Source organism: Amyelois transitella, chromosome 17 (genome assembly GCF_032362555.1).
Source record: "Amyelois transitella isolate CPQ chromosome 17, ilAmyTran1.1, whole genome shotgun sequence".
Classification (NCBI taxonomy): Eukaryota; Metazoa; Arthropoda; class Insecta; order Lepidoptera; family Pyralidae; genus Amyelois; species Amyelois transitella.
In genome coordinates, this window is record NC_083520.1 from 9,723,446 (window position 1) to 9,740,958 (window position 17,513).

Consider the following 17,513-nt stretch of genomic DNA (forward strand, 5'->3'; position numbering starts at 1 on the left):
GTTGGTTTGTTTGAACGCGCTAATCTCAGGAACTACCGGTTTAAATTGAAAAAATATGTTTGTGTTGAATAGACCATTTATCGGGGAAGGCTTTAGGCTATATAACATCACGCTGCAACTATTAGGAGCGAAGAAATAATGAAAAATGTGAAAATAACGGGGAAAATTATAAATCTTTGAGGGCTTCAATGATGCCCAAAATAACTATTCCACGCGGACGAAGTCGCAGGCACAGCTAGTTTTATAATAAATACTTATATAGATACATACATACATAAAATCACGCCTCTTTCCTGGGGGGGTAGGCAGAGACTACCTCTTTCCACTTGCTTATATAGATAAACATCCAAAACCCGGGCCAATCAGAAAAAGTTCTTTTCTCATCATGCCCTGGCCGGGATTCGAACCCGGGACCTCCGGTGTCACAGACAAGCGTACTACCGCTACGCCACAGAGGCCGTCAAAAGGCATCCCATCACTAGCGCAAGTAACTGATGTAATAAGCGTGACATGAGGTTGCGACCTTGTGACGTCATAAGCGATTGATCGTCCATAATCTACGACCTGGCTGAATAGCTTCACCACGTTTATGAAAGGAAGGAAATTTCTTTCTTTCTTTCATAGTAATTACTTACCTGTTATCCTGAATGAATACTGGCCGTTTTCACCTTGTATTCATGGGAGCGAAATATCATCTATACATATAATAAATCTGTAGAAGGGTCAATTCTGTACATTGAAATTGTTGAAAAAATAAATAGCAGGGGGTGTTACTGGATCGATACCAAACCCAAATATGTGATTAAAAAATTTTTTGTCTGTCTGTATGTTTAGGCATCACGTGAAAACTAACGGTTCGATTTCGATGAAACTTGGTAGGTATAATAATACCTTATTATCCTGGGCATAAAATGGGATACTTTTTATCCTGTAAAAATGCGTAGAAAAAAAATAAATCTTAATTTTCCAGTTTTATCCGTAGAAGTTGTTCTGTAGAACCGCGAACACACGTTGCGTAAAACGTACTTGGGTCCAATAGATATTTATAAGATGTCATTTTCAGAGTTACTCAAAATGGAGAAATAAACCATCCACGCGAAGACGGAACGCGGAAGGAGTCGCAGGCGGAAGCTAGTCTATACTAATATATAAACCTGAAGAGTTTGTTTACGCGCTAATCGAACTACTGGTTCGAATTGAAAAATTTTGCTTTGAATAGACCATTTATCGAGGAAAGCTTTAGGCTATATAACATCACGCTGCAACTATGAGCAGCAAAGAAATAGTGGAATATGTGAAAAAACGGGGAAAATTATTCATCCTTGAGAGCTGAAGCTCTCAATGATGCCCGTTAGTATCGTTGAGTTAGTATCTCGTAATACAAGTCTCGAACTTACTACTTTCTTGTTAGGTAGGTACTGTGTAAATTTCTATGCAATAAAGATATAACAAACAAACAAACAAGCTTTCAGTCAGTTTGCATTCGTCCATGATTTAGATTTAAGAGATCTATATCTGTATATTGACGTCCGATGAAAATGCTGCAGTGAAGTTTGTCCGCCGCTTCTTCTACACATGCGCTTTGGAAACGGTAGTAGTTATAATTAGATTTAAGTGATGTGACGTCAATAAGTGATACCTTGTATCCAATTTTGAAAATAAATCTATTCTATTCTATTCAGATTGCTGATAACATCTTTAAATCACCACAAAAGCCCCATCCAATAGCAGACGAAGCCAATATCAGTCAGGTACGAAGCGTGCCCGGGTCATACATAACGACCTGATAGGGCTCCGCAATTACTCTAAGTAATCGCTGGGAAAGCCAAATAAATTAGCCCCTATGCATACTTTATTTATGTATATATATGTATTTAATACTAGAGGCCGCCCGCGACTTCGTCCGCATGGAAACCTTATAAATAATAGTTTTAGGCTAAAAATTATGCCGTGTGGTTCCCGACACCAATACAAAGAAGAATAGGACCACTCCGTCTCATTCCCATGGATGTCGTTAAAATCAACTGAGGGATAGGCTTATAAACTAGGGATTCTTTTAGGCGACGGGCTAGCAACCTGTCACTATTTGAATCTCAATTCTATAATTAAGCCAAACAGCTGAACGTGGCCTATCAGTCTTTTCAAGACTGTTGCTTCTGTTAACTCCGCAAGGTATATAGACGGGATTATATGTATGTATGCTAAAATTATGCCGTCCGCTATTATAGTGAATGTAGCCTCGGCCTTAGATTGGCAACCATTAACATTGTATTATGTGTATTCAGGTCAGCGATTGTAACGTGAAGCAGGGAATTAAAAGTTCCTTGCATTTTGTTTCAAACCTGAATGTTTACAGCAGTTTTGGAAACGCAAACAATACTCGTACATACTCGTATTAATAAACGTAAACTCGAGAAAATCGGGCTCTGTCAACACCGGCAGGATAAAAAGAGCCTCTTTATAAACACATGCATAAAATATTTTAATTTTTCGGGTGGGTTAGGCAGGCATCATTCCACTTACCAAGATATTAAAACATTCTTAAAGTTTAAAAATATTTATAAAAAAGTTCCCACGTCAGTGAATCCTCGGGTAAGAACTAGGTAGTTGACGAATAAACCATTTCTAACACGCAAGACTACATTCAACATTTCTATTACAGCAAAAATACCGCTACAGAATAAAAATCTATTATCGCAATGCACGGACAAGCCCACTAAATCTGCATATAAAACTATCATAGTTAATAAAATGTCAGTTCCCTGAATTGCACTGTGTAGTGTATGAATGAATATTTTCTTGGAAAATGGGCCACAATTTCATGAGAATAGGAACAATAATCCTTTAAAGTAGTCAGGTGGAAGATATGGTGTAGAGTAAGTATTTTGTTTTGATGAAAGTGCTCGTTCCATAGAATGTTGTGTTCTTATTTTATAAAGTACTTTCCAGAAAAAAGCCTATGTTATTCCGAAAGATCTATTTTATTTGTGGCAAATTAAGAGGAAATCAATCTAGCTAGTTTTTGAGTTTAATCTTTACAAACATTCAAATCTTTTCTCTTTATTATTAGTGTGGATGTGAATTGAAGAAATTTTAAACGTTGTATTCTTTTTAAATTTTAATAAAAATTTAATAGTGTTTGCCTTTTGGCATTTGAGTTTTTTTTTATTAATCCATCTGTAGTCTACATAATAAAGTGGATTACGATTTCCTTGATAGACAATGTATTATTCATAAAATTCTGTATCTTATTGAAATAGGTACCTATGTTTTTAGAGAAATTTATAGGATTGATTTCTAAGTTGAAGAGGAAGACCTTTAAATAAGTATATATTTTATTACATGACAGAAGTTAGGAATATATTATAAATTACAATAGCACAGAGGTAAAAGTGTCATTTACATTCAATAATTTTTATACATTGAGTTTTTATTAACAAATTTAACAGAAAATAGTTGATATGAATATATATAAAGGTTTAAAAATAATTTTTATTTCATGCTCACATGAATATATAACATGAAATAAAATATTTGTATTTAATGTTATATATTATCTCAAATTACTACCAATGCACATTCTATACAAAAATTAGAGTTTAATAAATCCAAAGCAACTGAAATAAAAATGCAATGCTCTCGAAAGTAACATTGCGGACTGTTGGAGACAGGCGCTGAGTGTTCTCAATACTTTACTGAGAGCGCCTACAATAAAAATAATTTCTAGTTAAATAAAGCGATAATTGAAGTTATTGTTTTCTCCATTTTGCCGTGTGGTTCCTGGCATCACATATATATTATAGTCACGTATATATCCCTTGCAGGGAAGAAAGGGCAAACAGTCTTGAAAAGACTGAAAGCTGCTCAGCTGTTCAGTTCAGCTGTTTGGTTTAATGATAGAATTAAGATTCAAATAATGATAGCTCATCGCCTAAAAGAAGAATCTCAAGTTTATAAAGCTATAACTTAGTCGCCTTTAACGACATCCAAGAGAAAGAGATGGAGTGGTCCTATTCTATTTTAAATAGAAATGAAATCAAAATGAAAATCATTTTAATACCAACTGGCCTTTGCAAAAAATTTGGGTTTTTTTTCGAAAATTTGAGGTTAATATATGCAAGCATTTTTGCTCCGCCGCTACACCGCTTCCGTTCACATTCCCGGGAAGGTTATAAGCTGTGAAAATCTCATATTACAGTCACGTGGGCCATTACATAAATTGGTTTGCACCCTTTCCTGTGAAGACATCAAAAACACATCATGAAGACTGACACGAATACTGAGGGTGGAATGAAGAAGTGGCGTTATTTAAGTTGATAGAATTATAATGGGAATGTACGTAAAATTCATACATACAAACATACATATAATCACGTCTACATCCCTTGCGGGGTAGACAGAGCCAACAGTCTTAAAAAGACTGATTGGCCACGGAGATTCAAATAGTGACAGGATCCTAGTCCATGGCTTAATGATAGAATTGAGATTCAAATAGTGACGGGTTGCTAGCCTAAAGGCGACTAAGGGATAGGCCTATAAACTTGGGATTCCTCTTGTAGGCGATGGGCTTGTAGGCGATGGGCTAGCAACCTGTCACTATTCGAATTTCAATTCTATCATTATGCCAAACAGCTGAATGTGGCCTATCAGTCTTTTCAAAACAGCTGGCTCTGTCTACCTCGCAACGGATATAGACGTGACTATAAGTATGTATGTATGTAAATTTCAGAGCCAGAGGAATTATGCGATGCTTTAAATTTCGTAGTAAAATTATGAAAAGCCTTTTGTGAAAATTTCCTCTTTGTCGTATTATCGTCTCGGCTATAGCTGTAATTCAATTCGTTTATCGTAGCGCTGGCTGTAATTATATTTGTAAGTATTTAAGAGGGCTTTTGCAACTATAGTCGTTGTAGAATACAACTTGTTAGGTGCCGTGTGGTTCCCGGCACCAATAGAAAAGAGATTAGGACAACTACATCTCTTTCCTATGTATATCGTAAAAGGCGACTAAGGGATACTTGGGATTCCTCTTTTAGGCTATCAACTTGAATCTCAATTGTATCATTAAGCCAAATAATGTCGGCTCTGTTTACCCCGCGAGAGATAGGTGCGATGTCGAGTTTGAGTTGCCTGTTTTTGCTGAAAAAAAAACAGAGTTATCATAAAATCGTAATGGCCAATTCAAAAATATAATTAACTGTAATACCAACGATCCCATGGATGTCGTAAAAGGCGACTAAGGGACAAGCTTATAAACTTAAGGGGATAAGCCGATGGGCTAGCAACCTGTCACTATTTGAATATCATTAATAGATGAACGTGGCCAATCGGGTTTTTTTCAAGACTGTTGGCTCTGTCTACCCTGTATATGTATGTATGTGTTATCCTAATTGGGATAAGTCCACCATTGTATCTACATATTTCTAATTCCACGAACTGTAGGTTTTTTTGTACAATAAAAAGTTTATAAAAAAAAAACAAGTCTTACATAAAAGATTGAAGTTAATTTCTGTTCACTCGCTGTTTTATGCGTCGGGGCTTGCAACAAATTTACCTGTGAAACGAACGCATTCAACTGAAAAAAATATATGTACGTATGTCGGAGAATTTCATGTGAAACATATTAATTTATTCCTTTGTCATTTCTCATATTTGCGAACAGGTATTGAAATGTTAAATACTATCTTTCGCCCGCGACTTCGTTCACCGTAGTAGTTCAATGAAAAGAGATCTAGAAACAGTTATATTTAGTGCTTAGGAACCGAGATAATTACCATGTCTGATTTCCAACTAAAATGTTTCCTATTAATTTAAATTCTTCCATTAAAGATTTCTGTGCCGTGTGGTTTCCGGCACCAATAGAAAAAAGGATAGGACCAGTCCGTCTCATTCCCATGGATGTCTTTAAAAGCGACTAAGGCATAGGTTAATAAACTTGGGATTCTCGTTTTAGGCGATGGGCTAGCAACCTGTCACTGTTTGAATCTCAATTCTATCATTAAGCCAAACAGCAGAACGTAACCTTCCAGTCTTTTCAAGACTGCTGACTCTGTCTACCCCGCAAGGGATATAGACGATATTACATAAATAAATAATAATAAATATATATATACGGGACAAATTACACTGATTGAGTTAGACTCGAAGTAAGTTCGAGACTTGTGTTACGACTTACGAGATACTAACTCAACGATACTATATTTAATAATAAATACTTATATAGAGAAACATTCAAGACCCAGGCCAATCAGAAAAAAAATCGGTTGTCTGTAAAAAAGTCGGTTTACTGACGATAGTTGAACGTGACAACGTCTTCATAAAATACTGATAGCATTTTTCAAAAGAAACATACATACATACATATGTATGTTTCTTTTGAAAAATGCTATTCAAAAGAAAATTTTAATTAATAATCGTTGCTATAAACAATTGACACCACATTCACTTTTCACCGCACTTTATACTCGACCAAAACATGTAAATGTACTATAGTATAGCAGCTCTCCACTCAGACTAGTACTCAAGTAGGAGAGAGACGGATGTCGAACGCTGCCGAACGCGAAGGCCGATTGTGCCTCTTTGTCGCTCGTTCCGCGCTCTCGCTTGCACTCCAAGCCTTACATGGAACGCCTCAGAGCGAGGTAACGCCGCATGAGTCATGTTTTTTCGTGCGTGCAGCCGGCTGAATCGAATTATAAGACGTTATTACGTCAAAAGTTCTTAGAAATACTTTGCTATGACGTCGACGTTACATTTTGAAACTTTACATCTGAAAATATAACCAGGTAAATGTTTTTGTGCCGTGTGATTCCTGGCACCAATACAAAAAAGAATAGAACCACTCCATTTCTTTCCCATGGATGTCGTAAAAGGGATAGGTTCACAAACTTGGGATTGTTTTTTAGGCGATAGGCTAGCAACCTGTCACTATTCGAATCTCAATTCTATCATTAAGCCAAATAGCTGAACGTGGCCATTCAGTCTTTTCCAGACTGTTCGCTCTGCCTACCCCGCAATGGATATAGACGTGACCATATGTATGTATGTATGTATGTAAATGTTTTTATTGGAAACAGTGTGTACATAAACATAAGTGAATTCAACTAGTGTGCCAGTTTGTAAAGTCAATACCGGGTTATAGCGTCAGACAATCCAATCTAAAGTTGCACTTTCGTGCTCCTAACTTGTATCGTGTGGATGTCAGCGTGTAATAGCATAAAGTGCATGAAACATTCCTGTTTCGAGTAAAACAGTATAAGTATATGTGTCACAGAAATTGAACTTCTATTTTGCGGTGACGTGTGGTTACTGTCGCTTCAGAATAGGACTACTCGTACTGCATATCTTTCCAATGGATGTCGTAAAAGGCGACTAAGGGGAAGGCCAACAAACTTGAGATTCTTTAAGTAGGCCTGGTGTAGCAAACTGTCACTATTTAACACGAAGTGACTTCCGTCTGACTTCCGCAACCTTTGCACGGGAACTTTGGCTAACTTATGCATAATTCCGTTTAAAGATTGCAAATAAAAATCTTAAAAAAATAACCATATTAAAAGATGAAGAGACTTATTCTACTAATATTATACTCGTAAATGCGAAAGTTTGTGAGTATATCAGGATGTCAGTATGGATCTTCATTACTATTTCACGCAAAAACTACTGAACCCATTACGATAAAATTTGATATGTTGGTAGCTGAAGACCCAGAATAACATATAGGCTACTTTTTATACATACATACACATACACATAATCACGTCTATATCCCTTGCGGGGTAGACAGAGCCAACAGTCCTGAGCGGACTGATAGGCCACACTCAGCCACTTGGCTTCAAGATAGAATTGAGATTCGAATAGTGACAAGTTGCTAGCCTATCGCCTAAAAAAAGAATCTCAAGTTTGTAAGCCTATCCCTTAGTCGCCTTTTACGACATCCATGGGAAAGAGATGGAGTGGTCCTATTCTTTTTTGTATTGGTGCCGGGAACCACACGGATATTATGAAGTACAGATCTAAAAATCGACCTTAAACTGTAACTATTCTGAAACTTGATTTACACTCTATAGATTTTCTTTTGCTTAGATTCACAACATTTTTCTAAAAAAGTTTACAGCTGTATTTTTTACAGCTGAACCTTTCCAGTGCGAAATTTTATGAAATTGGTTTTAGATATTTTTTGAGCCGTTAAGGAACAGACTCAGTTTGTTTAATTTTTTCGTTTTTGCTGTCGAATTTATACCGACACGTGCTGAGCATAAAAAAATACATTACACAGATAACTATGTTAAAAGACATTACAAGCGCTTTTTTATACTGCAGCATTTTCTTCAATTACGTCAACTTCGCAATTATTCAAACTTAGAAAAGAAATGTAGAATTCATTTATACGAAATTTAAATAAATAAAAAGTCTGTCGGCTCTGTCTACCCCGTAAGAGATACAGACGTAATTATATGTATCTATGTAAACAGGTCAAAAGTATCCGAAACCGCCGAGCTTGCATGAAGAGAGTTATGAATGTGGATGAAGCGAAGGAAGTGTGCAGAGATCGTGGCAAGTGGAAAGAGGTAGTATCTATCTGCCTACCCCTCCGGGAAAGACGCGTGATTTTATGTATGTATGTATGTAAACAGGTACCTAATCTTCCTAAAAATTTTTTGTCTATTTTATTTTCTATCAGTGATTTAGTTATAAAAATGTATTCGCTTTATGTCGCTGTGGTTCGCACTTCGTTATCAGATTAAAAAATATAAATCTCCCAGCATTTCGGCGTTGCTCGTAAATCATCGTTCCGTGCCAGTTGTGGCAAATAACAGATGGTCGTGTTAGATTCCCTGGTTATGGATATGTCCTCCATTTTTTTATGTCGGCTAAGCTGTCACTACTCACTAGCTGAACGGACCGAGAGTCAGGAAGTTCGTGTCTGAATAAAACACAATTTTGGCTGTTCAAAGCGTCGTCTTATTGTCGTCTAGTCAAATTTTGATCATACTTTCTTTCATCAGTCAGTCAGTCAGTTTTATTCATCTAAAATGTCAAGTCAAAGTGTCTGTCCGTCCGTGGAGGCTGAACGGCCGCTACACTAGCCACTAGAGGACTTATAGGGTTTTTTTTTTTAATCTTTATTTAGACTTATAGGGTTGTTAAAAGTTAGATTTTAGACGATAATATTTTTTTTGTAGTAATTAATATCATAATTATTTTTTTGCCGTGTGGTTCCCGTCAGTAATATAAAAATAAGTATGACCAGTCCATCTCCTTTCCACGGATGTCGTAAAAAGCGGCTAAACGATAGGCTTATAAGCTTGGAATTCTTTTTTTAAGCGATGGGCTAACAACTCTGTCACTATTTGAATCTCAATTCTATCATTAAGCCTAACAGCTGAACGTGGCCTGTCAGTTATTCAAGACTACTGGCTCTGTCTACCCTGCATGGGATACAGACGTGGTTATATTAATGAAATGAACTATTTTTTTATTTAAATAAACTCACAGAGCGCAGCTATTGAATAATAAAACTACTTATGTCCACAACACGACCAAAAAGCGGTCATCAGAAATCCAGCTGAAGCTTGTAGACGCGAAGATGAATTCAAATCGGCCGGTTTGCGAATACCAGTGTCTAATACATGATAAGGCCGTGTTTACACGCAAAAACATCCGATAAACAAACAGCGCTTCTGTCTCGGAGGAATAGGCAGAGACTGCAGCTTTACACGTGCCACGATCCCTGCATACCTATTTTTTTTCGCTTTATCTACATTGATAACTCTTTTCATGAAAAAAAGGTCATCTGTTTTTAAGCGAAAATTGTTAACATGACATATAATCACGTCTCTATCCCTTGCGGGGTAGACAGAGCCAACAGTTATCAAAAGACTGAAAGTCCACGTTCAACTGTTTGGCTTAATGATAGAATTGAGATTCAAATAGTGACAGGTTGCTAGCCCATTGCCCAAAATGAAGAATCCCAAGTTTATAAGCCTATCCATAAGTTGCCTTTTACGACAACCATGGGAAAGAGATGGAGTGGTATTACTGTTGTGTCTATTGGTGCCGGGAGCCACACGGCACTTAATAGACATTTGACAAGTTGTTCCTTTCACTCTCTACAAATATATATAAGGGTTGGTTCACATGTGTTCTCAAAATGGAAACTGCAAGTCTGAAGTCCCCAAGTAAAGTATTAAATTTGTATCAGGACGGGTATAGTCGCGTACATAATTAAACCGCAATCACAGTTGGCAAAGTTGGCGAGACATTATGTACAGTGTCGCGCAAAATTGATTGAAGTTAAGTAAGTGTAAAATTGAAAATTTTACAATGAATGCTTAAAATTATTTTTAATATTAAATTAATTTTATAAAATGTGCCTCGAAAACAGAATGTACAATAAATAGAGACAAATTGAAATTAAATAAAAACACATATAAATTAAAGAAAAAATTATATATTTTTTATTTATTATTAAAATGTGCAGTGTGGTTCACGGCACCAATAAAAAAAAGAATAGGACCACTCCATCTCGTTCTCTCGGTTGTTGTAAAAGGCGACTTAGGGCTATCCCTAAGTCGCCTTTTACAAGCCTATGCTTATAACATGGGATTCATCTTTTAGGCGACGGGCTAGCAACCTGTCACTATTTAAATCTCAATTCTAACATTAAGCCAAATAGCTCACACACAAGGAATAACTAAATCTTAATAAAATATCAATAAAACAACAAATAAATCTCATGTCTCTTATAATTTGAACAATAAATAAATTTGTACATCATTTACAGAATAAATAAATTCACTACTAAAATTATAATTATTTACAATACATTAATAATTTAAATGCAATGGCACTATTTTCTACTAAAACATTTTCATTATAATTAAATAAATCTAGGTCACAAAAGCTGCATTATTTGTATAAAATGTAGTGATTATTTTCCAGCATATTAAAATTACAAGATAATTTAATTATTCGGGTATCATTATTATATTTTCCTCTTATTAAAGCGCAACAAAGGTATACATTAAAATTTTTGTTCAAATTTAGAAATGTTAAAAAAACAATGCTTGCGCGATTTAGCATTATAGAAAAATCTGTTTGAAAAAATCTTTTGAATACTGTTTGATAAATTCCACATTCTCAAGAATCACAAGGCAACTGACTGTATCTTATACAAGCTCCGATATTTTCTTCTGGATTCCTCTTAGGCGTTGCTTGTCCAAAATGTACTGACACGGCGAAAGGAGTTATGGAGGTCTCGACCCGACACTGGTCGAAGCTGACCCCTGGGCAAAAGGAATCTCCACAGTGGTGGGGATCACAAACACCCGGCACAAATGATGGACTCTGTAATAAAGAAGTTTAGGTTTATAATTGCTCGTAGGTACATACTTCTTAAACTACTCTAAATTAAAGAATGGGTTCTTCTGCAATTTCTGTATTTTAAAATCTTGTCTTTATATGTAATATAGTGCCGTGTGGTTCCCGGCACCTGAACGTCGTAAGAAGTGACTAAGGGATAGCCTTATAAACTTGGGATTCTTCTTTAAGGCGATGGTCTAACGACCTGTCACTATTTGAACCCTCAATTCTATCATTAAACCAAACAGCTGAACGTGGCCTATCAATCTTTTCAAAACCGTTGGCTCTGTCTACCCCGCAAGGGTAATGCACGTGATTGTATATGTATGTAATATAAAGCTGACTAAAATAATAAAAGAACTGACTAAAAGAATAAACATAAAAAAATGTCTAATCTGAAAGCAAAAGTTACCAGGACCATACGTGCGCTTAGCATTCGCGAATTCCTGATATTATTTTTGTTCCCTTTTAAATTTGGCTAAATTCTAACTATCGGTTACCTGTTAGAAGATCAAGATCTTTAACGACTTGTTATTGCTGTTACGACATAAAAAGATACATACATACATAAAATCACACCTCTTTCCCGGAGGGGTAGGCAGAGACTACCTCTTTCCACTTGCCACGATCTCTGCATACTTCCTTCGCTTCATCCACATTCATGACTCTCTTCATGCAAGCTCGGCGGTTTCGGGTACTTTTGACCTGACCCTTTACCAGGACGTCCTTAGTGATAAAAAGATCAATGTATATAATCATAATAAAGCGAACTTACCGAAACGAAATACTCGTTCTCACACGGTATAGTAATCCTGTCGCGACATCTTTGCCTTCCATATCTGCCACCCAACCCAGCTCCATACTTCCCATAGCCATGATATCTCAATTTATCATCTCCTTGACTATAATGCTGAGCGTAAGGCGACCAATGATTCCATTTCCAAGTTTTACTTTGCTCATCAGTACCTTTCTTTTTCACATCTTTCTTTCTATTATTTTGATTCCATTTATTATTTTCATCAAATCTTCTTTCTCTTCTATTCCATCTGCTGTCTTCTTCTTTGCTATCTCCATAATTCCACCGTCTTCCAGTTTCGGTATTTTGGCTCTGTCTTCTTGCTATCTTGTTAAGAGTATCTTGTAAATCTTCTTCGCCAGCCCAGGATCGGCCACTCTGCCCCCACAGCCAAGATGGGAAGATAAAACTCCATATCTAAAGGTTAGTGTTTGTTAGTCTAACTACTGTTCACCAATTCCAATTTTTTAAACTACGCTAGATAGAAATTTAAATAATACTACGAAATTTGTGAATAACTTTCATTATTTATAAGGTAGTTGGGGTAGGTAGGTTGACTGTACGATATGATTATCATGATAAATAAATAAGCAAGGTTTCGGGAACGTATGATAGACATTTTAAAAAGTTATACAAAATTATTTAAAATTATCTTATTTAAAATTCATAACAAAAGTTATATTGTAATATTTAAATGGGACGTCTGTCGGAGGTCCACGACAAGAACAGTCTCCAACTATGTATTCGGCTATATGGAAGTCCCCAAAAGTGCTGACATGCACTAAATTAGTTATAGATTAATACTACTAGAGATACTTAGTATTTAGGAATTTACATAGGCGACCCTAGTACAAGGTGATTGCATGACTAGGTTTTTCAAGATTAATCAAAATATGACAAGTTATTGTACTATTAGGATACAAGCTGTTGTAGGAATTCTGTATAGAATCAATTGAAATTTTCATTCTCCCCAGTATTTGTACAGTTAATATACCTAGTTAACATGGTGTTTGTTTCTTTTACCAAAAAAGAAGGATTATTTTATTAAATCATATTTACAATTATACATTTCGAGTCTACGAGGCTTTATTGACCAGTGATGAATTGTACAATGAAAAGTACGATAAATAAATGGAAATTTCAATATTCTAGCTTACAAAACCCTCAGAGAGCGACTTATGATTTTCAAGAACATTTTTATCGGTTCACAAGTGCCGTGTGGTTTCCAGCACTTTAGCATAAGACCACTCCATCTCTTTTCCACGGATGTCGTTAAAAGCGACTTAATAAACTTGAAATTCTTCTTTTAGGCGATGGACTAGGAACCTCTAACTATTTAATTTTCATTCCATCATTGAGCCATACAGAACGTGGCCCTTCACTCTATATGAGACTGTTGGCTCCGTCTACCCCGTCAGGGATAAAGATTTTATCTTTTTATCCAGATTTAGATTTAGGATTTTATCCAGAATTTATAATACATATACAACCCACCCACAAAAAGGCTTATTTTATAAGCTTCAATTTCTTCAATCTAAAAATCTGTTTACCCCATGTATAGGAAACATATAATCTGTATATTTTTTAAACAAAACTCATGAGTGTAATATAATTTTAAAACCCTTACATTAATAAGAAAATATGTGGGTAGTCCTAAATATTTATTGAATATCACTTCTATTTGTGTACACATTTTTTGATTTTTACATACATACATACATATAATCACATCTATATCCCTTGCGGGGTAGACAGAGCCAACAGTCCTGAGCGGACTGATAGGCCACGTTCAGCTATTTGGCTTTAAGATAGAATTGAGATTCGAATAGTGACAAGTTGCTAGCCTATCGCCTAAAAAAAGAATCTCAAGTTTGTAAGCCTATCCCTTAGTCGCCTTTTACGACATCCATGGGAAAGAGATGGAGTGGTCCTATTCTTTTTTGTATTGGTGCCGGGAACCACACGGCACATTTTTGATTTTTATTGTTTGTTATCTGTTTGGTGTGCTAAATAAATTAATAAATTAATATTTTAACTTACTCTAGATAACATGCCCGGCGCAGCTGCATTATTTTCAACAGCTATAGAAGGTGCTATATTAGGATCAGCTCCGGAACCTTCCATTTCATCTTCTTGTGTCTGAACATCATCAGCTGGCATCATGCCTTCTTCCATTACTGGAGGATCTGAAATTTTGAAGAATTATTCAGGTGATCTTGATGAAAAAATATTGACAGGAATTGCTATAGATAGGGGTCATGCATTGACGTTTTTTTAGATTGCTTTGTTGCAGGAAGGGTTTAATTTTAAATTAATTGCCGAGTCTAGAGGGTATTCTAACTATGTATTATTTTCGGGCGAAGAATTGATGATATTAACTAAGGAAAAAGTTATTGTTTTTATAGAGCAGACAAGTGCATTCAACAATATGACAATATTAGTTGCATTATGAGGATCATGTTCAATATCATGAACAAGGACATTAGAAAATAATAAGTATAAAAATACTAGCTTACATGAAAAAGATTCAACAGTTATTGTAATAAGCACATATGATGCTAGGAGTAATGTTAATTCTACATCAAACAAATTACATCCAGAATCAGGAAATTATGGAAATTTTGTTGGGTTAGACATGTCAACGTAAGGGGTTCTAGAATAATTTAAATTTGAACCGTCAACAGTCTCGGCTGGTTGTTCTGCAGTCTCAATAGATGGCGCCACAGTCGCGCTTGCTTCACCGGTCTGACCGGGCCCGTAATAGTATTCTAAAAATAGATCCATTTTCACTATCTGATACTAAATAGTATATTTTTTTATTTATGTCCCTATATGACTTAAATTTGTCTTGCTAATGGCAAGCTTTTTTCATTTTCATTGGCAATAAAGATGTGTTCTCTCATACTCTTTTATCAGAGTTTAGCTTCAGATAAGACTAAACACTTAGAGTCCTCCACCTCAAATGGTTTCCTCATTAGTGAGGATCGGGACTCCGATGAAAGAGCTGCAGCGAGTTTCTCCATCTATTGCGGTCTTCTGTATGATGGAGAGTCTTCTGTGACCTGGTCAGACCATCATTACACAATATACGATACAAAATCACTGAAAAGACTAAAAGGCCACATTCAGCTGTATAATTCAGTGATGTCAAATAGTGACAGGTTGCTAGCCCATCGCCTAAGAAGAATCCCAAGTTTATTAAGCGTTGAACAACTTGTCTGTTGAAAGAAGAACCAAAACGCTTTTTTATGATAAATTGATGTCTTCCAGAATTTTCTAGCGGAGAAGTTTCAGTCTTAACCGTTACCTTTTCCCAGGCTGAGTAATTATGCCAATAATATTATGGACAATCGCGGCGCCGGTAATGTCGAGTCGAGTTTCAAACTCAGCCTTCCGGAGTGGAGCCCAGGGCGCGCCTCTGATCATGAACCGCCAAGGTCCTCACAAAGATGTATTTCCATACTTACATACATACATATCGTCACGTCTATACCCCTTGCGGGGTAGACAGAGCCAACAGTCTTGAAAAGACTGAATGGCCACGTTCAGCTATTTGGCTTAATGATAGAATTGAGATTCAAATAGTGACAGGTTACTAGCCCATCGCCTAAAAAAGAATCCCAAGTTTGTAAGCCCCTCCCTTAGTCGCCTTTAACGACATCCATGGGAAAGAGATGGAGCGGTCCTATTCTTTTTTGTATTGGTGCCGGGAACCACACGGCACTTCACTTCCATACTTACCCGAGCTGGATGCTCCATTCCGCCCGCCGATCCTGAAGGAGCGGCTGTCACACGGCGTGTACCGAACTGAACAGAAGCCGATGTTCCTCCGGACACACGCTCTGTAATCGTGGCCGGCAATATGGCGTCCATTATATGCGTAGTTGAAGGTTTTGATTGTACCTGATGAAAGAAAGTTGGTTAGTTAGTGATAATAAAAATATACTTACAGGGTTGCTTAGGTTTACATACATATATACATAAAATCAGGCCTCTTTCCCGGAGGGGTAGGCAGAGACTTCCTCTTTCCATTTGCCACGATCTCTGGATACTTCCTTCGCTTCATCCACATTGCTTAGGTTTGAAGGTCTTTATTGACTCATTACGTATTAAATTCACTTACAATAAGCCTTAAACTTATACAAATCACAGTAAATAAGTAACGCATTTAAGCAGTGTTAAATTTTTGAATAAGCACAGTCGTCACAAAAGTAATTTTAAACTTGTTCATAGATATGTTTTTTTAATCTTTCTGTGAACTAAGTCAAATACTTGCAGTCTTCCAATTGCATTATCTTTGCCAATTTATCGCCAGAAGTTTTTTTTGAAATACATTCATATTAGAATAAACGCGTCTACATCCCCTGCGAAGCAGACAGAGCCGGCATTACTGAAGGACTGACAGGCCACGGTATATTTTCTTCCTAAAATATTTGACCAAGTTAACTAGCCAACCAAAAAAAGAGATAGAGTGGTCCTATCCTTTTTTTTTTTTGATGCCGGGAACCACACGGCACTTACCATTGTTTTCAGTGTAATATTGAAGGCAGTCGTGAGGTGCTGAGTTGGCCAAAGGCATCTGTGCGAACCGCATCAGCCAAATACTGGGCATCTCCGAGCTGCGAAGTCTGATGCTGAGCCGGGTACTCTTGGTGTCAGGGAGGTCACCGGCCTCACGCTTCTCTGACCCGCTCGGCAATGTGTAGTATACTGGAACCAAGGTGAGGTCATTTGATAATTTTGACCAATTAATAATCGACGGAGGTAAAAATCTATAGGTACTACAACATACATACATACACATAATCACGTCTTTAGCCCTTGCGGGGTAGACAGAGCCAACAGTTTTGAAAAGACTGAATGGCCACGTTCAGCTATTTGGCTTAATGATAGAATTGAGATTCAAATAGTGACGGTTGCTAGCCCATCGCCTTATAAAGAATCCCAAGTTGGTAAGCCTATCCCTTAGTCGCTTTTTACGACATCCATGGGAAAGAGATGGAGTGGTCCTATTCTTTTTTGTATTGGTGCCGGGAACCACGCGGCGATAATAATCGACGAAGGTTAAAATCTCTGTAGGTTCAACTCTGGCTTTTTTTTTGTAAATTTGGTAATGAATATGGGTAAGGCCGCCAAAATTGTCAATTTTTTGGGTGACTTTTTGTCGCATTTTGTCGAACTACCATTATGAAGAATATACTCCATAAATTGTAAAGTATACCTTAAATATATGTTTACCATCGAAGAGTAATATGATAGCCCCTACTGTTACTGTAATACCGTTGCAAAAATTCCAGATATAACTTGTTTGACGACAGTTTAAAATAAAAAAAGCGTCTTACTTTTGTGTTACATT

At 36.6% G+C, this 17,513-nt stretch overlaps 1 protein-coding gene across 1 annotated transcript in view; it reads right to left on the reverse strand.

Annotated features, from left to right (window-relative positions):
• Positions 1-11,074: 11,074 nt before the first annotated feature.
• The window catches only part of LOC106137780 (uncharacterized), a 48,654-nt gene continuing 42,215 nt past the window's right edge, over positions 11,075-17,513 (reverse strand). The window contains exons 5-9 of the mRNA XM_060949014.1: positions 16,679-16,867; positions 15,899-16,060; positions 14,198-14,343; positions 12,137-12,574; positions 11,075-11,346 (exon numbers count right to left, since the gene is read on the reverse strand). Coding sequence (XP_060804997.1) covers positions 11,140-11,346; positions 12,137-12,574; positions 14,198-14,343; positions 15,899-16,060; positions 16,679-16,867 — 1,142 coding nt within the window. The 3' untranslated portion in view covers positions 11,075-11,139. The remainder of the gene's footprint in view (positions 11,347-12,136; positions 12,575-14,197; positions 14,344-15,898; positions 16,061-16,678; positions 16,868-17,513) is intronic.